The 27,534-nt window shown below is 39.3% G+C and overlaps 1 protein-coding gene across 5 annotated transcripts in view; it reads right to left on the bottom strand.

The window, feature by feature from the left end:
- Window positions 1–9,600, bottom strand: part of GALC (galactosylceramidase) — an 83,921-nt gene extending 74,321 nt beyond the window's left edge. Inside the window, exons 1-3 of one of the 5 annotated variants that reach the window (XM_053602039.1) lie at window positions 9,311–9,600; window positions 4,218–4,286; window positions 3,919–3,982 (exon numbers count right to left, since the gene is read on the bottom strand). In XM_053602039.1, the coding sequence (XP_053458014.1) occupies window positions 3,919–3,982; window positions 4,218–4,286; window positions 9,311–9,505 (328 nt within the window). In that variant the 5' untranslated portion in view covers window positions 9,506–9,600. Of the gene's footprint in view, window positions 1–3,918; window positions 3,983–4,217; window positions 4,287–8,588; window positions 8,675–9,000; window positions 9,211–9,310 lie in introns of those variants that run through there. The other 4 variants (XM_053602040.1, XM_053602041.1, XM_053602042.1 and 1 more) reach the window with 4 other exon arrangements.
- Window positions 9,601–27,534: the final 17,934 nt, after the last annotated feature.

Genomic DNA, 27,534 nt, shown 5'->3' with positions numbered 1-27,534 from the left:
CAGAATTCTACCAAACCTTTAAAGAGGAATTAGTACCTATATTACCCAACCTGTTCCAAAATGTAGAAAAAGAAGGAAGACTACCCAACACATTCTATGAAGCAAACATCACCCTGATCCCCAAACCAGGAAAAGACCCAACAAGAAAAGAAAATTATAGACCAATATCACTAATGAATATTGATGCAAAAATATTTAACAAGATCCTAACAAACAGAATCCAGCAACACAGCAAACAAATTATAAATCATGACCAAGTTGGTTTTATCCCAGGCTCTCAAGGCTGGTTCAATATACATAAATCTGTAAGTATAATTCAGCACATAAACAAATTAAAAATAAAGACCATATGATTCTCTCAATCGATGCAGAAAAAGCTTTTGATAATATCCAGCATCCCTTCATGATCAGAACACTTAAGAAAACTGGTATAGAAGGGACATTTCTTAAACTGGTAGAGGCCATCTATAGCAAACCCACAGCCAATATGGTATTGAATGGAGTTAAATTGAAATTATTTCCACTCAGATCAGGAACCAGTCAAGGCTGCCCCCCATTGTCTCCACTGCTCTTTAACATTGTAATGGAAGTTTTAGCCACCACAATTAGGGAAGAAAAGGCGATCAAGGGTATCCACATAGGGTCAGAAGAGATCAAACTTTCACTCTTAGCAGATAATATGATTGTATATCTGGAAAACACCAGGGATTCTACTACAAAACTGTTAGAAATTATCAAGGAATACAGCAGCATCTCAGGTTACAAAATTAACATTCATAAATCAATAGCCTTTATATATACCAACAATAGCCAAGCCAAAAAAACAGTTAAGGACTCTATTCCATTCACAGTAATGCCAAAGAAGATAAAATATCTGGGAGTTTATCTAACAAAGGACGTGAACGATCTCTATAAAGAGAACTATGAAACTCTAAGAAAAGAAATAGCTGAAAATGTTAACAAACATGGAAAAACATACCATGCTCATGGCTGGGAAGAATCAACATTGTTAAAATGTCCATACTACCCAAAGCAATATACAATTTTAATGCAATCCCTATTAAAGCTCTACCGTCATACTTTAAAGATCTTGAAAAAATAATACTTTTTATATGGAATCAGAAAAAAACCTCGAATAGCCAAGACATTACTCAGAAATAAAAACAAAGCAGGAGAAATCACGCTACCAGACCTCAGACCATACTATAAATCAATAGTGATCAAAACAGCATGGTACTGGCACAAAAACACAGAAGTAGATGTCTGGAACAGAATAAGAGAACCAAGAGATGAATCCAGCTACTTACTGTTATTTGATCTTTGACAGCCAATTAAAAACATTCAGTGGGGGAAAGATTCCCTATTTAACAAATGGTGCTGGGTGAACTGGCTGGCAACCTGCAGAAGACTGAAACTGGACCCACACCATTAACCATTATCTAAGATAGACTTTCACTGGATTAAAGATTTAAACTTAAGACATGAAACTGGAAAAATACTAGAAGAGAGTGCAGGGAAAACCCTTGAAGAAATCGGTCTGGGCGAGTATTTTATGAGGAGGACCCCCCCAGGCAATTGACACAGCTTCAAAAATACACTACTGGGACCTGAAAAATTTTCTGCACAGCCAAGAACACAGTAAGTAAAGCAAGCAAACAGCCCTCAGAATGGGAGAAGATATTTGCAGGTTTTGTCTCCGACAAAGATTTAATAACCAGAATCCACAGAGAACTCAAAAGTATAAGCAAGAAAAGAACAAGTGATCCCATCGCAGGCTGGGCAAGGGACTTGAAGAGAAACTTCTCTGAAGAAGACAGGCGCACAGCCTACAGACATATGACAAAATGCTCATCATCTTTAATCATCAGAGAAATGCAAATCAAAACGACTTTGAGATATCGTCTAACTCCAGTAAGATTAGCCTATATCACAAAATCCCAAGACCAGAGATGTTGGCGTGGATGTGGAGAAAAGGAACACTTCTACACTGCTGGTGGGAATGCACATTAATACATTCCTTTTGGAAAGATGTTTGGAGAACACTTAGAGATCTAAAAATAGATTTGCCATTCAGTCCTATAATTCCTCTACTAGGCATATACCCAGAAGACCAAAAATCACATCATAACAAAGATATTTGTATCAGAATGTTTATGGCAGCCCAATTCATAATTGCTAAGTCATGGAAAAAGCCCAAGTGCCCATCGATCCACGAATGGATTAATAAATTGTGGTATACGTACACCATGGAATATTATGCAGCCTTAAAGAAAGATGGAGACTTTACCTCTTTCATGTTTACATGGATGGAGCTGGAACAAACCCTTCTTAGTAAAGTATCTCAAGAATGGAAGAAAAAGTATGCAATGTACTCAGCCCTACTATGAAACTAATTTATGGCTTTCACATGAAAGCTATAACCCAACTTATAACCTAAGAATAGGGGGAAGGAGGAAAGGGAAGGGAAGGACGGGGGAGGTGAGCAGAGGGAGGGTGATTGGTGGGATTACACCTGTGGTGCATCTTACAAGGGTATATGTGAAACTTAGTAAATGTCTTAACAGAATAACTAAGAAAATGCCAGGAAGGCTATGTTAACCAGTGTGATGAAAATGTGTCAATCGGTCTATAAAACCAGTGTATGGTGCCCCATGATCACATTAATGTACACACCTATTATTTAATTAAAAAAAAAGAAAAAAAATTCACATCACCTCAACTTTCACCTTCTCAATTTTGGATGTGAATCCCTGGCCTCGTAAGCTTCAATCCCCAATTCTCACCCCTACATTTTAAGCCCATAATATGTGTTGATATAGCAAGAGTTTAGAAAAGAAACTAGTATACAACCCCCCTACAATAATTACAAAATTCTATACTAGCATCTGTAGTTAGCAGAGATAATATCATCATACCATCAAAGCAGCTAATTGACATCAACTTCTTCACGAGTTCCTAGGTTCAGGTCAGCCCTTGCTAAGTAAGGCATTCCAAAAAGAGGAGGCCTTGTTCATTTCTTCTTAAAGGCAAACATCAGATTCACAAGAACTGCCTATTTCTGTATCTCTAACTGTATTTTAGCTTCAGCAAATGAAGCTGGCCAGTCATTACCGATTCTGCCTAAAAGGTAACCAAAGATATATACTCTTGCAATAGTTTGGGGGAAGTTTCTGTTATGGGGTTTTGTTTAGTTTTTGATATGTACTTTTTCTTTCAACAAAAACACTAATCCTACAACACGGATGTTTAATATATCTGTTTAACAAAAAATTAATTCTAAGTCACTAACAGGAACACAAGTATACAGAAAATACTCTAGAGTTCATTATAACGAAATGTGACGTGTAAATATTAAGCCATTGAGAGAACTAAATTATTTTTTCTTCTTTCTGGAAATCAGAGGCCTATAAACTAATTGATAATATGTACTACACAAAGCCAATCCTCTGACGATTTAGTAATTAAAAACACTTGTTTTTAAAAGAAAAAAGTCATATTTCTGAAATATTGAGTACTTATATTTTACAACATATTTTAAAACTAATAACACCTTAAACGTTCTATACAAAATTGAAATCTTTCTTTTTTATTTTCTCAATAAAATTCCAAACTATCCCTATCCTCTGTCTAGTATATACTGGTTTTAAAAAAAAAATGTGGATTTATTTACTACTGATTACCTCAACTACATAAGCAATTTAAAGTCTGAATACTGCACTGTTTTTAATGGAAAATCCATATTTATACATAACTTTTAAAATAATTACAATTTAAAAAGGAACAAGAAGAAACCATCTACTAAAGAATAATCAATCTAAAAAGTGTTGGTATTATTTACCCATAGTCTGAAATCATAGTTCATATGTTTCATTATAGATTAAAATGTTGGAGGGAAAAATCCTACTCAAATTCTCCTACCTGTGGTCTGCCCATCACCACCTATTTCAACTTTTAGAATATGCAGTGAGGCACCGAAATATGGCTGTGGAAAGAATTAACAGTATTAACATGGTGCTTTATCCAGTGAAGCTTTAAGACAATTTCTAATTATTGCCTTTGGTTTTACAGATTTAAAACAACAGCAAAAATTCAAATGGCAACTTATTCCAAAAGTAACTTGTCATTGTTTCCAAAAGCTTTAATTGTGAAGCTGATAAATTTGTTGTACAAATTCTAAAATATCACAAGTACCATTAAATAATTATTTTTTTCATTACCTTAAAAAGATAATCCAGTATCTGAGAACGATAGGGCTCTGGGTAATTTACTAGAAGTCGAGAGGTTGCCTAAAAGAAAAGTTTTCAAAAGTATGAATAAAAGAAATCTAATCATGAATACTTATCTACAGTGTTCTTGTACACCACCTGACATACCCCTGCTTAGCCAGTTCTCCAGCAAATCAAGCTGTAGAAAGTCACTTCCCAGGTTTTTTGCCTGCCCCTGCTTTGTCAATCATTGGACAAGTAAGGCTGCTCTTTGTTCAACAGCTATAAGATTCACTGCTGCTGGGATGAGGGGTGGCTGGGAGGTAAGCTTGCAAGGCTACTGCTGAACCTCATATCCAACCTATCTTGAAACTTAGGTTTTCTATCTTAGGACAATTTGGCAGCAAAAATACACTGGGGATAGAGAGCAAAGAATCTTAGATATTATGTCCCCTCAACATCTTTCAGAAAAACACTATGAGCAGCAATGCTAAAAAGAAGCACTACTGTCCTCATTCTTATAAATTCTTTTACTATTAAAAATGACCAACAATACTCCCCAGACCAGGAAACTTCACACTAGACTGGCATCAGAATGTACCAAATGATGCAGGTACACAGTGCAGGTACCGATATTTGATCACACCTAGACTAGCCAAGCCAATGACTACTTGAAAAAAGAAATCACAAAACCAGTAAGTGACCCATATTCTATCCTTTGGGAGGCAATATAAGCAAAGGAACAAAAAGGGCAGGTTTTCAGCATGAGACAGTAGCATGTCCCTATGCTTGGAAGCCATACAACTCTAGGTTCTAATTGCTAACACCTTGCAGGTGCATGTATAATAGGGGCAATATCCTGACTTTGATAAGTCTCAACTTTCTATTTCATACTTTTATACATGCTACCACTAACATTCTGGTGGTGCCAGATCTATTCTCGCATACCCAGAACATTCCCAGTCTCTGCCAGTGAGACACAGACCCACAGCATTGCTCTCTAGCCATTCATACCATCTACCTGACACACACCAAACCAAACATAGCACTTTCACCTAAATCTGCTCTTTTTCCTGCACTTGTTAGTAATGAATGACATCATCTGCCTATACTATAAATTCGGGGCCACCCTTTTACCAAACTTGCCATCCATCCTTGGTCACCAAGATGTCCTTAATATCTCTCAAATCCATCCCCTACTCTTTAACCCCACTGATCTTCCTCCACTTATTAAAAAAGTCTAAATGGTCTCAGGGTTCCTCTCGGCCTCCGAGAGGAGGCCTGTGTCTTCTATCTTCCATATTACTTACCAGATTAATCATTCCAAAATATAAACGTAATCATGAAATTACTCTGTTTAAACCTGCTAAGACCTCCCCTTCTCTAACAGCTTTGAGGATAAAACTCAAATTACTGTTTTGTACCCAAATCCCTTGATTATTTGGATCCTAACTCCCACACTTTACCTCTTATCACTGTCACACCTATCTAAACAGATCAAACCACTTTTTCTCTTCCTTCTGCTTGGAATGCACCCCCATATCCTCACTTGAACAACTCTACTTCATCCTTCAGCTTTTAGCTCCAACCCCACCTCTTCAAGGAAGGATGCCTTCTGACCCCCTCTGATTTGATGTGCTCCTCCTTTGTGATCCCTTAGCACCAGGTCCATATCTCTACCCTACCACTTCTAACTCCAACACCCTAATTACTGCTTTACTATTCTGACTCACCTCCAAGTTCCTTGAGGACATGGACTGTATCTTACTTAAGTTCATATCCCCATTCTTAGTTATTCAATACACATTTACTTTTTTTATTTTTCTTTCTTTGTTACACTGATACATAAAGGCATCATAAAGTAGGAGGCTTTCAGTCAAATGGAGTTTGTATCCTGAAATCATCATCTACAACAGTAGTTCTCAAACTATGGGTCGCCACCCACAGGAACTGTAAAGGGCTGCAGCATTAGGAAGGTTGAGAACCGGTGATCTACAAGCTATGTGATAATAGCTTATTGTAAACTAGGTTACCCCACCATTCAGATGTTGTAAGACTAAAATAAGATGCACCTAAAGGACTTTGTACAGTACCTGGTACATACTAAACTCTCAATAAATAGTGGGTGTTGTACATACAAATTGGCCTTAGAAGACATTGTTCTCAAAGAGCTTACAGCCCAGCAGAAGTTCAAACACAGAACCTCTGTACTTGATCACTTCCCTATGTTGACCTAATTTTCATAGACTGGACATGCATCACATGTATGTATATATCAGTACAGTAAGCCTAGTTTCTACATTTACCACTTCTGTATGTTGACCACTTTGTTACAGTCCCTTGGGTGTTCAACTTACAGAGGTTCTACTGTATTAAAGTAGGCACTCTCTAAATGAATGAACACTGTATATCCTTGACCCTAGGTAAACAATGCTTCTTACCCTGCATTATACATTAGAATTATATTTTTTTGCTGTTTGTGGGTTATTTTGCCCTCTATGCACTCCCACATTTAATTCAGAAAGTACCAGCTTTAGCCAAACACACATCATTATTATGCTATTACAACCTACAGTCACACCTAATGCAAAAGCCTACATCAATGGCAATATAACCAAATGTTGAAATGTACCACCAAGTAATAACAAATTATGGGATAACTAACCACACTGCCTGCATAAAGACTGGAGCTGTTTTACAAGCCCAGGAAGATCCCTTGGGAACATTTCTTCATACAAAGTCCTTGAAATAACTTCCTCCTCTCTAATCCCTGAAACTAGTTATTAACCAAAATCAGTCATGTGCCAGACATCATTTATCCTTATCATTTATCCTTAGAATGCACCTGCTAGGCAGGTATCACTGTATCTTAAAAAAAAAAAAAAAAAAAAAAACCTCAGACAAAAACTCAGCATTAGCTGACTAGCCCACAGGTTTCTCCTTAAAGAGAAGGTAAATAACTTGGCAAGGCCATACAGTCAATGGCATGGCCCAGAATGGACCCTTGGGATTATTCTCTTAAAATTCTTAACTACTTACTGAATCATACTGCCTTCCTTATCTGATATGAAGATTATATTAGAACATTCTAAACACTCCCACAATCTGTGCTAGGTACAAGGTACTCCACATGAAGCTTAAAGTAGTGCACAAACATGATGGTGCAATCATTTTCATTATTTATTGAGTTCCTAGGAAGAGCAATGCCCTATCTGTAGGGACACTAATAATTGTTAGATATTCTATAAGACTAGCTAGACATTTCCTACCCTGAGTTGTGAAACAATTCTTCGCGTTTTAATAATTTAAATTGAGCTTAATAAACATATTGAAACCAAAGACTCCCATTTCTCAGTATGTTTATACACTAGATTTATATCACAAGTAAAGGTATCAGAAGGAAATATGGAGCCTCGTTTAATGAAATAATGGCTATTTCTGATTTAGACCCCCCTCCCAAAATTTAAAAATAGTAGTTGTAAAGAACAAATGCATTAGCTCACTAGCCCACAGGTTTCTCCTTAAATACTTTTCCTCCACATCATGAGATCAGGCTACAGGCCAGGTCACTCATGCAGCGAGCAAGCATTTGTCTTCTGTGTTGAATCTAAGTACCAAGCTCCATCTAACTTAACCCAGAAAAACCAACAGTTCGACCTAAACATTGTCAGATAAAATTAGCTCCAGATATGATTTGGGGTACAAAGCAAAAAACAAAACCCCAAAAGTCTGCCATCATAAAGCCCATGAGCTCACAGTAACTGAAGGGATTAAAACAGGGACAATAATTACAAACAGCATTAGGTTTAAGGCAAGTAAACATTATTAGGTGCCATACTACTGAAGAACACGTGGGGTCTAGAAGCCATTTTTAGGCATGATTAAGGACCAGCCACGCTCACTCACAATTTTGCTCATGTTTCAAGCAAATCCTATGGAAAGCATCCCAACTATGAGGCAAGAGAACCCGAAGAATACATGCTAATCCTGGCTGGAATCTCAGAAAATAAAAAGGGCACTGGGTAAAAGCTAGGGAAATGTAAATGATCTATAAACTTTCATTAATAACAGCGTTATCAATATTGGTTGTGAGAAATGTAGCACCCTGATGTGGGATGCTGGTACTAACAAAAACTGGCTGCATGATGTATAAGAATTCTCAATTGTCTTCATAACTTTTCTCTAAATCTAAAACTATTCTAAAATTAAAAAAAAAAAAACCCACATCCCGTTTTTGAAATCCCTGAATCAAAAAGATCTCTCAATACCTAGTTTGAGAATTAACTGGTGTAAAACAGAGGATTCTCAGTCCCCAGTCCAGAACTACAAAGTCACAATGGGAGAGGTAAGACAGAATCTACCTCTTAACAAGTACACACTTACGCGTTCTGAGAGTTAAGAGCCAACATTTCCCACACCTCTTGGCAAATAGAAATAGCCACCAAAAAGGCATAGGCTCTTGCCATTCCGGGGTGTAATTCATGATCTCACGCCTTAGCCACTTCCTTGCCACCTGTTTACTCTCCATCAGACCTAGTGATTAACATGGTGTCTCCCATCAAAAATTATAATAATAATAAAGTCCCAGATAGTCTCAGGTCTCTTAGAATCTTCCTAAAGAGACTTCCAGGCACCAGTCATTCCTATACACACATCCTATTTGGCACTGACCGCTCTGGAAGAGCTGGGGGGCCCCCTAATCTGCCACCCACCAACCCCCAAAATGGAAGAGACAAAGCCAAAGCTTCCCGTTAGGCTTCCTCTTTCGCACACGGACGCTCCCGGGTTCCCTAACCTTCCGGAGGAACCCTCTCAGGATGCTGTCTCATCCACCACAAGGCACAGGCCCCATCGCCCGTCGTGGGTATTTGAACTTCTTTCTTGTCAGTACCTAGACCTGTCACTTTAATTCTCTGGATCTCTGGATCCTCATTTGTTCAAATCTAACTGCCTCTCTAGGTTTCTGTTAAACGAGCGAACACCCATTTCAGCCGCCGCGAAAGTGGGACCCAGACCGGAGCGCGTCTAAACGCCTGGCAACGCCGCAGGGGCTTGTGGGGCGGGACCAGACCCCCGGCGCCCCGCGCCCGCTGTTTGCCGCTCACCCCGCCTCCGCTGACCGCGCCGATGCCGTCGAACTCCCGGCCCAGCCCGTCGGAGTCGTCGAGCACGTACGTGCCGCCGGGCGCCAGGAGAGCGCACAGCAGAAGGGGCAACGCGGCGCGGCCCGCCGAACCCGCGGCGGCCGTCATGGCTTTCACTCGGCGTTGCCGGGAAGCCTGGAGTAGGCACTCAGCCATTGTGTGGGTCACATGACTCCCGTGCCCACGGAGGTGGGTCCTGTCCTCGCCATGTTGGAGACGGGCAAGAGAACTCTGACGCCGACGCCGCCATTTTGAGTGCGGGCCATGAGCCCGCGACGCAGCCACCGTAAAAGGCGGAATGAGACTCTTTACAGTGTCTGTAGTCAGTCGGAGCCTTTCAGGTGTACTGGTTTCGGGGCTTCGTTTCCAAGCTCAGTAGGTGGAGCACTTTACCGCAGGGAAGTTGGATATCCAAGGCAAGCCAAGGGAAGAAGGCAGTGAATAGCCCTACCATGTACTTCCCCAGCATCTTAGGGCGCGTCTGCTTCGTGTGAAGAAGGCCAGGCTGAGAGCCCCTGACCAAGTCTCAGTTCATCCGTCACCTTTGTAGGATCACTTAGCTTTCGGAGCCTGAGTTTTCGCTTACGTAAGATGAGGCAGAAAGAGCAGCAGCTTTGGGGAACATGAGGTTAAATGAGACAAAAGTAAGCACTCAGTGTATCCCAGTTAAATGTATTACACTCTTGGGAAATGTTAAGCTGAAAACGTTTTCCATGCTGTCAAGTATGCATTTCTATCCAAGGCTTTTAGCCTTTGACGGAGTTAAAAATATGCCACCCACAAATAAGCTACTTTGGTATATTCACCATTGTGAATTAAAGGCACTTAAAAAAACAGGGAATGTAAGATCGCTGTGACTGTTATTCTATTTCTTGAATACAGGAGATGAAATTGCCTTCTGAAAGATGTCCTGCCTGTAAAATAACATTCTTATCAAAGATGGAAAGTTGAAGCTGAGGGAAATCTATTAAAAACCCTTATCTTCCCAGTCACTTTGTGACTGGTTTCATAACAAAATTTTACAGTTCTGTATTCTCTTAGCTCCCTCATATTCCAAAAGACTTTCTAGGGTTCACATCAGAACTGAAGCAGGCGGCTAAGTGACCTTGAATGGACAGGGATGAAACAGTGAGTGTTAAGTCAGCTCCAGTGGCCTAGCAACATCAGTCTTAGAAAAAGTACAGAAAAGAAGCTTTTATAGGAATTGCATTAAAATTATATATTGCTTTGGGTAGTATAGACATTTTAATGATGTTGCTTCTTCCCAGCCATGAGCATGGTATGTTTTTCCATTTGTTAACATCTTCAGCTATTTCTTTTCTTAAAGTTTCGTAGTTCTCTTTATAGAGATCTTTCACGTCCTTTGTTAGATAAACTGCCAAATATTTCAACTTCTTTGGCACTACTGTGAAAGGAATAGAGTCCTTGACTGTTTTTTCAGCTTGGCTATTGTTGGTATATATAAAGGCTATGGATTTATGGGTGTTGATTTTGTAGCCTGAGACATTGCTATATTCCTTGATCACTTCTAAAAGTTTTGTAGTAGAATCCCTGGTGTTTTCCAGATATACAATCATGTCATCTGCGAAGAGCTAAAGTTTGATCTCTTCTGACCCTATGTGGATACCCTTGATCGCCTTTTCTTCCCTAATTGCAATGGCTAAAACTTCCGTTACAATGTTAAAGAGCAATGGAGACAATGGGCAGCCTTGCCTGGTCCCTGATCTAAGTGGAAATGATTTCAATTTAACTCCATTCAATACGATATTGGCTGTGGGTTTGCTGTAGATGGCCTCTATTAGTTTAAGAAATGTCCCTTCTATACTAGTTTTCTTAAGTGTTCTGATCATGAAGGGATGCTGGATATTATCAAAAGCTTTTTCTGTATCAATTGAGAGAATCATATGGGCTTTATATTTGTTTATGTGCTGAATTGCATTTATAGATTTACGTATATTGAACCAGCCTTGAGAGCCTGAGATAAATCCCACTTTGTCATGGTATATAATTTTTTGGATGTGTTGTTGGATTCTGTTTGTTAGGATCTTATTGAGTATATTTACATCAATATTCATTAGTGACATTGGTCTATAATTCTGTTTTCTTGTTGAGTCTTTCCCTGGTTTAGGGATCAAGGTGATGTTTGCTTCGTAGAATGTATTGGGTAGTATTCCTTCTTTTTCTATATTTTGGAAGAGGTTTAGTAATATAGGTACTAGTTCTTCTTTAAAAGTTTGGTAGAATTCTGACGTAAAGCCATCTGGTCCTGGGCTTTTCTTTTTAGGGAGATTTTGTATAGTTGATGCTATTTCAGAACTTGATATAGGCCTGTTCAACATTTTCACTTCCTCTGGCTAAGTCTTGGTAGGTGGCATACTTCCAAGTATTGGTCGATTTTTTTCAGATTTTCATATTTCAGACAGTAAAGTTTCTTGTAATATTCGTTAAGGATTTTTTTAATTTCTGAAGGGTCTGTTGTTATTTCATCTCTACCATTTCTGACTGATGAAATTAGAGATTTTACTCTTTTTTCTCCTGGTTAGGTTGGCAAAAGGTTTATCTATTTTATTGATCTTTTCAAATTATGCAGCCTTAAAGAAAGATGGAGACTTTACCTCTTTCATGCTTATATGGATGGAGCTGGAACATATTCTTCTTAGCAAAGTATCTCAAGAATGGAAGAAAAAGTATCCAATGTACTCAGCCATACCATGAAGCTAATTTATAGCTTTCATATGAAGGCTGTAACCCAACTATAACACAAGAATATGGGGAAAGGATCAAGGGAGGGGAAGAGAGGGAGGAAATCAGGGTGGAAGGAGGGTAATGGGTGGGGTCACACCTACGGTGCATCTTAGAATGGGTACAGGCGAAACCTACTAAATGCAGAATACAAATGTCTATATACAATAACTAAGAAAATGCCATGAAGGCTACATTGAATAGTTTGACGAGAATATTTCAGATTGTATATGAAACCAGCACATGTACCCCTTGATTGCACAAATGTACACAGCTATGATTTAACAATAAAAAAATGATAAATTTTAAAAAAAGAAGAAAAGAAAAAGTACAGAAAAGAGAGAGAGGTCTCGGTATAAACCGCTGAACATAACTTTGTCATTTTTTTGTACGTTGATGCAATTTAAGTTTTTCCCAGGAAAAAGCAGAACCTCCTTATAGCCCTAGATGACTATGGAGCCTTACTCTACCAGAATGTCGGGAGAAAGTCAAGATGAGTGATAAGCCACCGCAGATTTTGACCAAGAGCCACTAAGCCTGCACACAAGGCTGAAAGAATGAACAAGAAAGAATATTAACCCCTACCTCATTATAATACTAAAATCCCCATCTTGGGGAGGGATTTGTCTACCATTTTTAGTTCATGGTATGTATGAACTAAGATGATTGCTCAGTGTGTTTGCGTGCACTGCACTCCACCCCAAACATGCAATGGATTTCACTCCCCTTGTTCATTATTCATTTTCTTCTCCATAAACCACTTAACCTGGGCAGCACCTATGGCTCAAGGAGTAGGACGCCGGCCCCATATACCAGTAGTGGAAGGTTCAAACCTGGCCCTGGCAAAAAAAAAAAAACCTTAACCCTGCTAATTGGGTGAATTTGAGGTAACCTGTGCCTCCCCTTCCCAGTTGGCACGTCCTCTGAAATAAATCCTTTTCCTCCTTGACAATCCTTATCTCAGTAGGTGGCTTTCTGTGTGGCCAGCAACAGTGAACCCCCTTTATGGGTTCATTAACAACTCTACCCAAGTAACTAGCCTAGCCCAAGTCTTACCTGCATTACCACATACTGCAACTTCACTTCTTTTTTTCTTTTTTACTGTTGTTGTTTGTGGTTTTGTTTTTTTTTTGTTTTTGTCCAGGTCGGTATACACTTAACTGCTTCTTTAGGTATTTTATTTCCTTATGAGGAGCTCCTCTACCACATGCAACTTAAATGTTTATACTTCTCTCCTCTTAAATTATCCTCCACTATTAGTTAAAATGATTCCAGGCAGATAAACTCAAATTGGCAGGAAAGTTGTCAATTGCCCTAGAATTTCTACCACATCCATCGCTGGCCTGAGATTTCTGATTCCCTTGTTATTAGAGCAAATTAAAGATATTCCAAGAAGCTGCAGGGAAAATTTTTCTGATCCCCATATTTTCCCTTAGCAGAAGCATGGAATTGGTTATTAGTGGCCACACAAGCCTCTGAGACAGCAGAATAGCAAGGAGAAGACCCAGAGGCTTCAGGAAAATGGATATTCCTATTTAGAATTTGATTGTTCTTAACCACAAACCTAAATCTAAGTTTCAAGACCACGATTATAGGCTTGGTGCCCATAACTCAGTGGTTAGGGTGCTGACCACATGCACTGGGGCTAGTGGGTTTGAACCCGGACCGGCCTGCTAAAACAACAATAACAACAAAAAAAAATAACCAGGCGCCTGTAGTCCCAGCTGCTTGGGAGGCTGAGGCAAGAGAATCACTTCAGCCCAAGAGTTTAAGATCGCGGCGAGCTGTGACGCCTCGGCACTCTACCAAGGGTGACACAGTGAGACTCTGTCTCAAAAAAAAAGGTCACAGTTAAAATTGAAGGTCACATCTCTCTCTGAGAAATCCCATAAACACCCACATAAGTCCCTTATATATCCCTAGGTTCATAATGGACAGTAGCTATATTTGTCCTTCCTTTCTTTTTAAACTATTCTATCTTGGTTTTCCAAGAATTCTATTCTATTCTATTCTTTTAAACTAGTCTATCTTGGTTTACCAAGAATAGTCCCAGCTTAGGTCTATTGTCCCAACATAATTATTTATATTGTTCTTCTTACCCTCAAAAGTGTACTATTATTAAGTCACCTCATAGGGGCCATTTTATTTCTTCAGTTTCTTCTTTTTCCATTACAGCACATGTCTGAACTCTCTGCCTTCCCACCACAACTATTCTATGATACTTGTCAATAACTCCAATTCTATGGATTTACCTTTGCAAAACTCACTCTGTACCAATTGTTCTAACCATATTTTAAACATGAGCTATAGCACCTGTAGATGCAAGCTATGGATGATCCATCAAGTGAATGTTAAGCTTCTCACAAACCTTAAAACAGCACATGAGGATCATGTAATGAAGTGACTAGATGGGAAGTACCAAGGTCATAACAGAGGAAAACACCATACACGTGAAATTAGGAAGTTGAAACCGCTACCCAGCACACATCATCCAGGGTAGCACATCAATGTATCTTGTGCGTACTTGAAAGACATGCCACAAATATCTGTCGATGTGTGAAATCTTCAGAAGAGGAAACAGACAAACAGAAAAGGAAGCCTACTCCCTAGAAGTCCCACTAGTTCATATGAGTTCAGAAACCAAAGTAACTGCTCACCAGAGAAAAGACTTGTTTCTAATTTCTAATCTATACTCAGAAGACCACTAGGCAAGAAAAATTATATTGAAAAGAAAATATATACAAGCTGAGGAAGAAATTCCTCAAGATGTGAGAGAAAAGGAAATGACAGTTATCAGAGAAGTGACCATGTGCTTGGCTTCCCTTAATCTGTGGTCAGTGAACTTGGGGTCAGTGAGATAAACAAGATGAAAAGAGAGAAGGTGGCTCCCAATTCTCAAATTTCATGGAGTACTATCAAAAGAAATGACAGTTTTTCTCTTAAGCCACAAATATTTCTGAGTACCACAACTACTACTCAGTCACAGGAAATCTCTCCTTTTTCTAAAAAAATAAAAAAGTTGTCAAAATCAGATAGTCTCTTCAGAAAGATGAGCAGTTTTACCTTTTAATGAAAATTTATTGCTGAAGTCTGATAGCAGTCTGTTGTCTCACTTAAAGTCTTTACTTTTAGAAATTAGAATTAGGCTGTCAGAAATTCAAGAGCAGAGGAAAAGTCTTTTTCCTCTTTGTACCTCCTAAGTTCAGTGTCCAAACCATGGTAAGCACTCAATCCAAGTTAGTGAATTGAGCTTTAAAAAAAAAATCAGTAAGAGTAAGCAGTAAGGATTATTTACAAAATAAGCTAGAAATAGTCCTTAAAGTAGAAGTTTCCTGCGACATAAGAGGGTGTGTGTTTTCTCTTCATGAACTACCCAACAGCACCTGCTATTTGTCTGGTCTTTTAAATCTGGACACAAGTTTCTTAATTGCAACTGTTAATTACATCCCCTGGTTTCTCTCTAAAATATGTGAAGGGTTCTATTAGCTCAGAATGTTATATAAACACAGTGAAAATAGTTCAGAGGATAGAATCCACCTAATGGAATTAACTACATGTTGTGTACAGAACATTTTCCTCTTTAATTTTTAATTTTTTTTTCTATTGTTGGGGATTCATTGAGGGTACAATAAGCCAGGTTACACTGATTGCATTTGTTAGGTAAAGTCCCTCTTGCAATCATGTCTTGCCCCCAGAAGGTGTGGCACACACCAAGGCCCCACCCCCCTCCCTTCTTCCCTCTCTCTGCTTTTCCTTCCCCCACCCATAACCTTAATTGTCATGAATTGTCCTCATATCACAATTGAGTACATAGGATTCATGCTTCTCCATTCTTATGATGCTTTACTAAGAATAATGTCTTCCACTTCCATCCAGGTTACTACAAAGGATGTAAAGTCTCCATTTTTTTTAATAGCTGAATAGTATTCCATGGTATACATATACCACAGCTTGTTAATCCATTCCTGGGTTGGTGGGCATTTAGGCTGTTTGCACATTTTGGCGATTGTAAATTGAGCTGCAATAAACAGTCTAATACAAGTGTCCTTATGATAAAAGGATTTTTTTCCTTCTGGGTAGATGCCCAGTATGGGATTGCCGGACCAAATGGGAGATCTAGCTTGAGTACTTTGAGGTTTCTACTTCCTTCCAAAAGGGTTGTACTAGTTAGCAGTGCCACCAGCAGTGTAAAAGCGTTCCCTTCTCTCCACATCCATGCCAGCATCTGCAGTTTTGAGATTTTGTGATGTGGGCCATTCTCACTGGGGTTAGATGGTATCTCAGGGTGGTTTTGATTTGCATTTCTCTAATATATAGGGATGATGAACATTTTTTTCATATGTTTATTAACCATTCGTCTGTCTTCTTTAGAGAAGGTTCTATTCATGTCTCTTGCCCATTAATATATGGGATTGTTGGCTTTTTTCATGTGGATTAATTTGAGTTCTCTATAGATCCTATTTATCAAGCTTTTGTCTGATTCAAAATATGCAAATATCCTTTCCCATTGTGTAGGTTGTCTCTTTGCTTTGGTTGTTGTCTCCTTAGCTGTACAGAAGCTTTTCAGTTTAATGAAGTCCCATTTGTTTATTTTTGTTGTTGTTGCAATTGCCATGGCAGTCTTCTTCATGAAGTCTTTCCCCAGGCCAGTATCTTCCAGTGTTTTTCCTCTGCTTTCTTTGAGGATTTTTATTGTTTCATGCCTTAAATTTAAGTCTTTTATCCATCTTGAATCAATTTTTGTGAGTGGGGAAAGGTGCGGGTCCAGTTTCAGTCTTTTACATGTAGATATCCAGTTCTCCCAAGACCATTTATTGACTAGGGAGTCTTTCCCCCAAGGTATGTTCTTGTTTGGTTTATTGAAGATTAGATGGTGTAAGATGTTAGTTTCACTTCTTGGTTTTCTGTTCGATTCCAAGTGTCTATGTCTCTATTTGTATACAGAATAGCTATATGGATTCATGGTGTACATGTGATATTTTGATATAAGCATACTATCAAAACAGGACAATGAGGTATCCATCGCCTCAAGCATTTATCATTTTTTGTGTTAGGAATATCCCAATTACACTCTTTAGTTATTCTGAAGAATAACACGATGTTATCAGTAATTATAGTCATCCTATTGTGCTACCACACACTAGATACTATTCCTTCTGTCACCTGTATTTTTGTACCCACTAACTATCCCCTCTGTAACCCTTCCCTCTACACTCTCCTTCCCAGCCTATGGTAAGCATCATTCTACTCTCTATCTCCATGAGTTCAACTCTTTTTTAGCTCCCATGTATTAGTGATAACATGTGATATTTATCTTCCTCTGCCTGGCTTATCTCACTTAACATGATGTCCTTCAGTTCCATCGATGTTGTTGCAAATAGTATTCTTTCTGTGGCTGAATATAGGTATTCTATTGTGTATATGTACCTCAATTCTTTATCTATCTATCTACTGGTGGACACTTAGGTTGATTGCATATCATAGCTATTGTGAATAATCTTCAGTAAACATGGGAAAGCAGATACCTCTTTGATATACAAATTTCCTTTCTTTTGGTTACATATTTAGCAGTGGGATTTCTGGATCATATTGTAGTTCTATTTTTGTTTTTTTGAGGAACCTCCACACCGCTCTCAATAGTGGCTATACTAACTTGCATTCACATCAAGAGTGTAAGTTATGAGTGTATGAGGCTTCCCCTTTCTCCAAATCTTCACGCGTATTAGTTATTGCCTTTTTTTTTAAGACAGCATCTCTGTTGTCTGGGCTAAAATGTCATGGGGTTAGCCTAGCTCCCAGCAACCTCATACTCTTGGGTTTAATCTATTTTCCTGCCTCAGCCTCCTGAGTAGCTGGGTCTACATGAGTACACCACTACACCTGGTTAATTTTTCTATTAACAGATAGGATGTAGCTTTTGCTCAGGCTGGCCTTGAACTCCTAAGCTCAAGCAATCCTCTCACCTCAGCCTCCCATAGTGCTAGTATTACAGGCTTAAGCCACCACACCCAGCCAATAAAAGCCATTTTAACTAGAGATGATATTTCTTCCTAGTTTTAATTTGCATTTCTCTGATGATTGGCAATGTTCAGCAAATTTTCATATACCTGTTGGCCTTTGTATGTCTTCTTCTGAGAAACAGGGTTCAGAATTTTGCCCATTTTTTATTTTATGGGAGTACAAATGGATCACTTTTGTAATGCTTGAGTCATGGGTAACTGTCTCATCACCCAAATAGTGTTAGTTTTTTTCCCCCTCCCCTCCACCTCACCCCTGCTTGATTTCCGCAGTTTTACTTCCCTCTGTGCACATGTGTGTCCATCAGTTAGTTCTAGTTTAATAATGAGTATATCTGGTATTTGTTGCTCCATTCTTGAGATAATACACTTATGATAATGGTCTCCAAATTGTTGCAAAAAGCCTAATCTATCCTTTTTATGACTTACTAGTACTCCAGGGCATACAGATACCACATTTTGTTAATCCACTCATGAACTGATGGGCACTTGGGTTGAAACCACATATTTGTAATTGTAAATAGTGCTTCAAGAAATATTTGAGTGTAGGCATTTTTCTGATAAAAAATTATTTCTTTTCCTTTGGGTAGATATGCAGTAATAGAATTATCAGATTGAATGGTAGGTCTGCTTTTAATGCGTCTTACTGTTTTCCATAGAAGTTTTACTAATTTTCAATCTCACCAAAAGTGTATATGCATTCCTTTTTCTCTGCATCATCACCAACATCTCCTGTTTGGGGGCTTCTTATTAAAAGACATTCTAATAGGGGTGAGATGATGGTTTCAGTTTGATTTTCCCAGATGATTAATGATGTGGAGGATTTTTTTCATGTTTATTGGCCATTTGCTGTCTTTTGAAAAACTTCTTTTCATGTCTTTTGTCCAATTTTTAATGGACTTATTTTTATTTGTCTTTTTTCTTGCTGAATTGTTTGAATTCTTTATAGATCATGGATATTTGTCCTTTATCAGATGTACAGTTTGTGAATATTTTCTCACATTCTGTAAGTTGTATATTTGCTTTGTTGACTATTTCCTTAGCAGTGCAAAGCTTTGTAATTTAATTAAGTCCAACTTATTTATTTATTTATATTGTTCCTATAATTGCCTTGGAAGTGTTAGGCATAACTTTTTTGCCTAGACTAATATCTAGAGGAGTTTGTCCTACATATTCTTACAAAATTCTTATAGATTCATGCCTTGCATTAAAGTCTAATGCATCTTAACTTAATTTTTTGAGAGTGGTGAGGAATAGAGACATGTTTCATTCTTTTGCATGTGGCTATCCAGTTTTCCCAGCATTTATTGAATATTTTTCCGAAGTGAATGTTGTTGTCTGCTTTGTCAAAGATCTGTTGGCTGTATGTAGAAGGTTTTATATCTGGGTTCTCTGTTCTGTTCATTGATTGATGTGTCTATTTTTGTACCTGTTCTGGTTACTATATCCTTGTAGTATTGATTTGAAGTCTGGTAACATTGTGCCTCCAGATTTGATCTTTTTGCTTAAGATCAAACCTTTGGCTATTTGAGCTCTTTTCTACATCCAAACAAAGTGTATAATTATTTTTTCTAGATCTGTGAAATATGATGTTGGTATTTTGGTGGGAATTACATTGAATTGGTAAATTACTTTGGGAAGTATGAACATTTTAACAATGTTGATTCTACCAATTCATGAGCATAATATGTTTTTCCATTTGTTTGTCATCTGCAATTTCTTTCCTTGGTGTTTTATAGTTCTTTTTTTAGAGATCTTTCACCTCCGAGGTTAAGTATATTCCAAGGTATTTTATTTTCTTTATAGCTATTGTGAATGGTATTGAGTCTTTGATTGACTCTCAGTTTGACTGTTATTCGTGTATTGAAATGCTACTAATTTGTGTACCTGGATTTTGTAACCTGAGATGTTAAATTTATTTATCAATGCCAGGAGTCTCTTGGTGGAGTCTTTGGGGTTTTCTATATATATAAAAAAATCCATGACCAAAAAGTAGTAACTTGACCTCCTCTTTCTTGACTTGGATACCTTTATTTCTTTCTCTTCACTGATGATTCTGACTAAGACTTTCCAACACTGTATTGAATTGAAGTGGTGACAGCGGGCACCCTTGTCTTGCTCTAGTTCTTAGGAGAATACTTTCATGCTTTCAATTTCTCTCTATTCAGTATGATGTTGGCTATGGGTTTGTCATATATGATTTTTGTAAGTTTGAGATATGTTTCTGCTATGCCTTGTTTGTTGAGGGTTGTTATCATGAAAGCCTGTGGGATTTTGTCAAGTGCTTTTTCTGCATCTATTGAGATAATGATGTGGCCTTTCTTTTTTGCTTCTGTTTATGTGTTGAATCAAATTTATTGATGTACGTATATTGAACCATCCTTGCATCCCTGGGAGGAAATCTACTTGGTCATGATAGATTTTTTTTTTTTATGTGCTGTTGAATTCAGTTTGCTAGTATTTTATTGAGGATTTTTTTCATGTATATTCATAGGGGATAATGGTCTGTAGTTTTATTTTTTCATTGTGTCCTTTCCTGACTTTGGGACAAAGGTGATACTAACTTCATAGAATGAATAGGGAGAATTCCTTCCTTCTCAATGTTATGGAATACTTTCTGTAGTATGCGTACCAGCTCTCCTTTGCAGATCTGGTATAATTCAGCTACAAATCATTCTTGTCTAGGGATTTTTTTTTGTTGTTGGAAGGTTTTTTATTATTGCTTGAATCTTGGTGGTCATTATTTGGCAACTCAGGAGTTCAATTTCTTCCTGATTGAGTTTTGGTACTTGGTTTGTTTCCAGGAATTTGTCCATTTTCTCTATATGTTCTAGTTTATGTGCACAGAGACATTCATAGTGTTCATGGATGTTTTATATATCTGTGGTATCAGCTGTAATGTCTCCTTTTTTATTGCTGATTGAGTTTATTTTGGTGCTTTCTCTTCTATTCCTTGTTAATGAACCAAGATGTCTGTCAGTTTTGTTTACCTTTTCAAAGAACCAACTTTTTATTTAATATATCTTTTGTACTATTTTTGGTCTGTTTTCTATTTCATTTAGTTCTGCTCTGACCTTTTTTAATTTTTCTTCTGCTGGATTTGCACTTGGTTTCCTCTTTATTTCCTAATTCCTTGAGATATAATATTAGGTTGTTAATTTGTGGTCTCTTTCTGTCTTTTTGATGTAGGCATTTAAGGCTAAGAATTTTCCCCTGAAGAATCTTTTGCTGAGTGTCATAGACTTTTATATCTTGTGTTCCCTTTGTCTTTTAAGGAATCTTTTTATTTTCTTCTTAATTTCATTCTTGATCCAGTAATCATTCACTAGCAGCTTATTTAATTTCCATGACTTTGTGTAGGTTTGAGTGTTTCTCTTCTGATTTATTTCTAGTTTTATTCCACTGTGTTTCAAGAAAATACATGGTATGTTTGTTTGTTTTTTTTATTTGTTGAGACATGTTTTGTGGCCCAAGATATGATTCATCTTGGAAAATATCTCATGTGCTTCCTAGAAGAATGTAAATTCAGTAGTTTAGAGTAGAAGGGACTATAAATGACTGTTAGGTTCATTTGATTTAGAGTCCAGTTTAAGTCTAGTGTTTATTTATTTATTCTCTGCTATTATGATATGTCCAGCTCTGACAATAAAATTCCTGTCAAATACAATGCTGCTATTTATTTCTTTCTTTAGCTCTAGTAAGATTTGCTTTATGTATCTGGGAGCTCCTGTGTTAGATGCATATATATTTAGAAATATTATTTCTTCTTGTTGAATTGTTCCCTTTACCACTATATGATGACCTCTTTGTCTACTTTCATTAATTTAAAGTCAAAGAATGGCTACACCTGTTCTTTTTTGGTTTTCCATTTGCATGGAATATTTTTTTCTATCCTTTCATGTTGACTCTGTGTGCATCCTTGTGGTTTAGATGTGTTTCCTGAAGATAGAAGATACTTGGGTTGTGTTTTTTTAATCCATTCAACCAGCCTATGTTTTTTGAGTGGAGCATTAAGACCATTAACATTGAGTGATAGAAATGATATGTAGGATGCTGATCTATTCACTTGTTGAGTATTACCTTACCGCTTTGTTTTCCCTCTTGTGCTATTGCTTTATGACTGTTATGGGATTTAGGTTTTGAGGGACAGGGATGATTTTACACTGGCCAGAATATATTATGCTGATTCATGTATAATGCAGTTCTGAAAATTTCCTGCAGGGCAGGTCTGGTCATGACATACTTCTTCAGTGATTTCTTGTCTGGAAAAGACTTAATTTCTCCATCAATTGTGAACCTTAGTTTTGTGGGATACAAAATTCTAGGCTGACAATTGTTCTGTTTGAGAAGATTTAAGATGGGATCCAAATCTCTTCTGGGTTATAAAGTTTCCACTGAGAATTCCACAGATAGTTAGAATTCCACTGCTCCGGAGTCTGCAGTGGAGGAGAGAGACCCCTTACAGTTCAAGCTGGTTGCAACTTTTATTCCTCACCTATGAGGCAGCACCCCCATAGCCTGCTTCTATTTTGCTGTCTTTCCCTCTCCCCAGCAATGTGAATTGCATTGGGACCTCCAGCTTAATCTCTGAGATAATGGGTAGTGCTTGTGGGTAGTGCTTGATGGGTTTACTATTGTAGGTTAGTTGTTGCTTTTGTCTTGCTGCTTGCAGAATGTTTTCCTCCATTTTGACTTTGGCCCAATTGATTACTATATCTCTTGGAGAAGTTTTGTTTGCTACGAATCTTCTCAGTTTTGGATGATTGTTTTGTATCTGGATATCTGAATCTCTGTAATACCAGGGAAAATTTTTTTAATCATTCCCTCAAGTAGGTTTTCCATGCTTTTTGCTCTTTTTTCCTGCTCCCTCAGGGATAACTCTAATTTGCATGTTAGTTTGTTTCACATAGTCCCATATCTCTCTCAGTGATTGCTTAGACTTTTTTATTTTCTTCTTTGATCCTTTGAATGACTGAGTTTGCTTGAGAGCCTTGTCTTCAAGCTCTGATAGTCTTTCTTCTTTTTGGTTTAGTCTGTTGAAGCTTTCTGTTGTGTTTTGAAATTCCCTAAATAACTCATTTCTTTAAGGTCTACTGTATCCTTTCTTATATTTTTTGGCTCTTTAGCTACTTTTTCACTGATTTCCTAAAAATTTTTTTGGCTTCTTTTTGTTGGTTTTTAACTCTCTCTTCAATTCAATTCATCTTTTTTATCGTCCATATTCTGAATTCCATTTCTGGCATTTGGGGATTTCCTTATGGGTGGAGTCCAATAATGAGGCTCCACATTATGATCCCATGGGTATGTCAAAATATTTTGTTTTCATGTTGCCATGATTCTTTTGCTGGTTTCTTTTCATCTGGCTCCTCTTCTCTTAGCTCTGGGTTAAAAGGATTGCAGGGCACTTGTTCTTCTTTGCTAGGAACTCTCCTGTTTAGGTAGGAGAAGAGAAGGAGGTTATATGGTGCCTTGTGGCCCTACTCTGGAATGTTGATCCATCAGGGGAGGGGGTGAGTGCACTGAGAGCCTGCATAATAGCTGTTTTGTTTTGACTTGTTGACCTGTGATTGCCTAGCCAGTGCTGGATATCTTCATGTAGGGTGGAAGGTTTTTCCCCAGCTTGTTGGAAGTTCAATTTGGGGAATGGATGTGACCTTCTCCACAGCAACTACTGCTGTGGGGGATTGCTCTGCTGTAATCACCAAGAGGAGTGTGATAGTGACATTTGGGTGAGTCTACTTGGGCAGTTGTTGTGGATGACTGGCCTGTGGGCATTTACACAAAGCAAGTCCAGGAGTTATGGCTGTTCAGGTCTGGGGCATCCCAGGTGACCTCTTGGACCTCAAAGAAGTCCCACCAGATCAGTTGCAGGGGCATGGTTTGTTATGCCCTGGCCCGACTCTGGAATCTCAGGAGAGTGGTGTTGCAGGCTCCACAGGGGCTCTGGAGCTACAGAGGCAGAGCCTTGGGCTTGGGCACAGTGAGAGCTTCAGAGCTGGATCTGGAGATTATGTGGGCAGTGCTGCACAGATGAGGGGCTCTTCTGTAGTGTGGAGACTGCTTATGCCAGGCACATAGGCAGATGCTTGTCTTAGCAGCCCAGGGACTGCAGAAGCCAACTGGAGCTACTGCTCAGCCAAGATTCTCCTCCTCTCCACACTGCCTAGTTCCTGGTTAGGCAGTCACCCAAGGTTTCCCTGGTGGTACCTCTGGCATCTGAGGCTCCTCCTCTGCTCAGATCCCAAACAGTGGGTCAGTAGGGGGTTCCCATCGTAGGGGCACAACATGGATAACCTGTACTCTGTTTGCTCTTCCTCTGGCCTGGCAGGGTTGATGCAAAGGCTACTACTGAAAATCTGAGTCCTGAGCAGACCTGGTGCTGTACATCAGAGCAATCAGAATAGCATTAGCTACAGAAACTCAGGATCAGCATCCTTCAGACTTCTGCTGCATCTGCTCTCCTATGCATTGTCTCTGCACAGACGTTGAGCAGCTTTCCCATTAGCTCCGGAGTCTGCAGTGGAGGAGAGAGACCCCTTACAGTTCAAGCTGGTTGCAACTTTTATTCCTCACCTATGAGGCAGCACCCCCATAGCCTGCTTCTATTTTGCTGTCTTTCCCTCTCCCCAGCAATGTGAATTGCATTGGGACCTCCAGCTTAATCTCTGAGATAATGGGTAGTGCTTGTGGGTAGGAATTGGCCAGGCCCTGTTTGATTGAGTCAGTACATACTGAAATGGGCTATATAGATCATTCTCCTGTCAGTAGTTGCCGCTTATAGGAAAGAAGCAACTGTAGTATTATGCACTGGTGACCTGTAATCACCTCTAGCTGCTCAAGAAAACCACTTCAATACCCCAGGAAGTAGGAGGGACCCTGGACCTCCAAGGGGATTCCTTGTTCACTACCATAGCAGAGGTGGGAGGAGGGTAAGGCTGGGCAGGGCTAGAATTGGAAGGCTCCTCAGAGGTAGGTCCTAGAACTATCTCAACAGGGATCAAAGGTGACTCCCAGGCTGCTGGGGAAAGCCTCTGGGAAGGGAACTTACCAAACTGGAAAGTCTGCTCAGGGGGAAAGGGCCAGCTGTAATTTACTGATTGGCTATCAGGAATGAGTTTTGCTTTTCTCCCTCCTTCCTGGTCCTGTGAGTCTCCTTCTAGAATTTGGTTGCAAACAGGTGCTCACTGAGATCACCAGCAAAGGCACCTCACATTGGGAACTTCTCTCTTAGGAAACCTGCCCCAGTCTGAAAGCATAGCTATCCTATGGAGAGATGGGTGCTCCACAAGTTCTCTGTAAGCTCTGACCCACACTACACTCTCCTGTCAGTTCTGCCCACATGGCTCCCTTGCCCCTTGAGTTTAGTACTGTGATGTCCCCTCTGTGCCCCCAAGCAACCCAATTGAGTCCACGGGTACAGCATCCTGACCCACCAGCAGGCATCTCTGGATAGTGCTGGAGGGCAGGGAATACCCAGACCTAGCATCCCTAGGTCCACTGCAAGTCCTCAAGGAGAAATGTATGGGTTCCACTCTCTGTGGAAAACTCAGCCTGATGGGTATACCAGCAGAAGGGAAGTATCTACTTTTGAAAGTCTTAGCTCAAGTGACCCTTTTGCAGGGAGGAAGAACGTTTGAATGGAGAAGAGCCAACATTCCAGCTCTTCTGATCCCTCTCCCTAGAAGGAAGCCCACACAGAATATCTAAGCTCTGGGATCACACAAATCCTCTGGGGCTCATCCTGGCCTGGGCAGGAGTTGGGAACTATCTGTATGAGAACGAGTGATGTGAAATCTGAAGGGCTGGAGCTCCCCGGAGTGTAAAAAGGGGCACTAATGTGCAGAAAAGCAATATGGCGCATGTGTCTGTGCTCCGGGCTGTGTCTACAAGGAATCACCTCAAAGGGGCTAGGAGCCTGATGCTTTATTTTCACAAAGGTCCCAGTTCAGTGGATGTAGCAGCCCTTAGGCTCATGAGAGTGGGTAAGCTCCCAAGCAGCTCGGCAGGCTGCTAACTACTAGAGGTGTGAGAGAAAGAGAAACAAAACTCCCACCTACCAACTTCACTAGGCTCCGAACAACTCCAGGATTTATCTCTGCCGATATCTTTTTTCTTCCTGTTCTGCTTCACAATTTCTTTCCGTGAATTCTCTGACAGACCCTGGCACCTTTTCCCCAAACTACTCCTGAGCTGTGCCCATTCCATCTCCTTTATCTGAATCCCTTCCATCCCTCCGGGTTGGTCTGGCAACCAGTGTCTCTAGTCATCCATCTTTCCTCTCCCTCTCCCTTTGCCCATTTTTAATCAGATCATTTTTAAAGTATAACTAGAAATAAAAATTGCTATAGCCAGGAGCAATATAATGTAGTGGTTAAGATATTGGTCCTGGAGCCTCAGACTGTTTGGCTTCAAATCTTTCTTCTACCACTTGCTTGCTATGTGAATTTGGCCCTGTTACTTAATTTCTTTCAGCTTAAGTTTACGCATCCATAAGATTTAGATGATGCTGGCAATGCATTAGACAAATTAATACTCATATAGCCCTTAGAAGAGTGACCAGCATATGGTATATGCTATACGGGTATGCTTATTTAATAGGTAATAATATAAATGACATACACATTAACTGTAGCATAACTTTGAGTTTACTGTTCTCTCCATAACTAAGACAATTCTGGGAAAATGGATTATTCCATTTGTCTTGGTCTCAAGTTTTTCTTCTTCACTGTTGACTTCTCTTTTTCTTTTACTGGGTTTTGTTGTTGTTGTCTACAATCATCCAAACTCATATCTAATGTGACAGAGTCCTCATGGTCAGAGTCTCCTATGAGGCAAAATTCTGCCTCCTTCAGAAGCAAAGGAGCAAGATTCTCCCTCTCCCTGCTCCCAGCAGGACAGGATCTAGCAATGAATGACCAGTCTCCCTCCACCACTTCCTTGAACCCATAACTTTGGCCTTGAAAAAAATAACAACTTCATCCTAGAATTGAGTCACAGACCACGTCCCCAGGTCACATAACTCATCTGGGGAATTTGTCTCCCACCTCTGCCTCAGGACCTGCTGAGAAGGAGGTACAGCAGCCAGCACGCAGGGCCTTTCTGCATCTGACCACATCTAAAGCTCACATTGCTTCCTCTCTCACAACACTAAGCCTCACCCCCACCAAGTAAAAAGCTCTTTTTCTGTTCTTAGGGCTGGAAGCTTTACTTTATTTGGATAGCTATTCTCCCAAGCATATTGTCTATAATCTTTTGAAACTTAAAAACCTACATTTGTCTTCTTTTTTCCCCTGCTTTCTGCTAGGAATCTGTTCTCTTGAGGCAATAAATGCAAAATGTTTGTTAACTGAGTGCAAAAGGGTAGGGCTAGAAATGTGGCTGGGAAAATACAGCAGTATTTTAAGTTGTTAGCCTGCCACTTTTAGT

This window comes from Nycticebus coucang, chromosome 9 (genome assembly GCF_027406575.1).
Source record: "Nycticebus coucang isolate mNycCou1 chromosome 9, mNycCou1.pri, whole genome shotgun sequence".
In the NCBI taxonomy this organism is placed as follows: Eukaryota; Metazoa; Chordata; class Mammalia; order Primates; family Lorisidae; genus Nycticebus; species Nycticebus coucang.
This window is presented reverse-complemented; position numbering and strand designations above follow the sequence as displayed.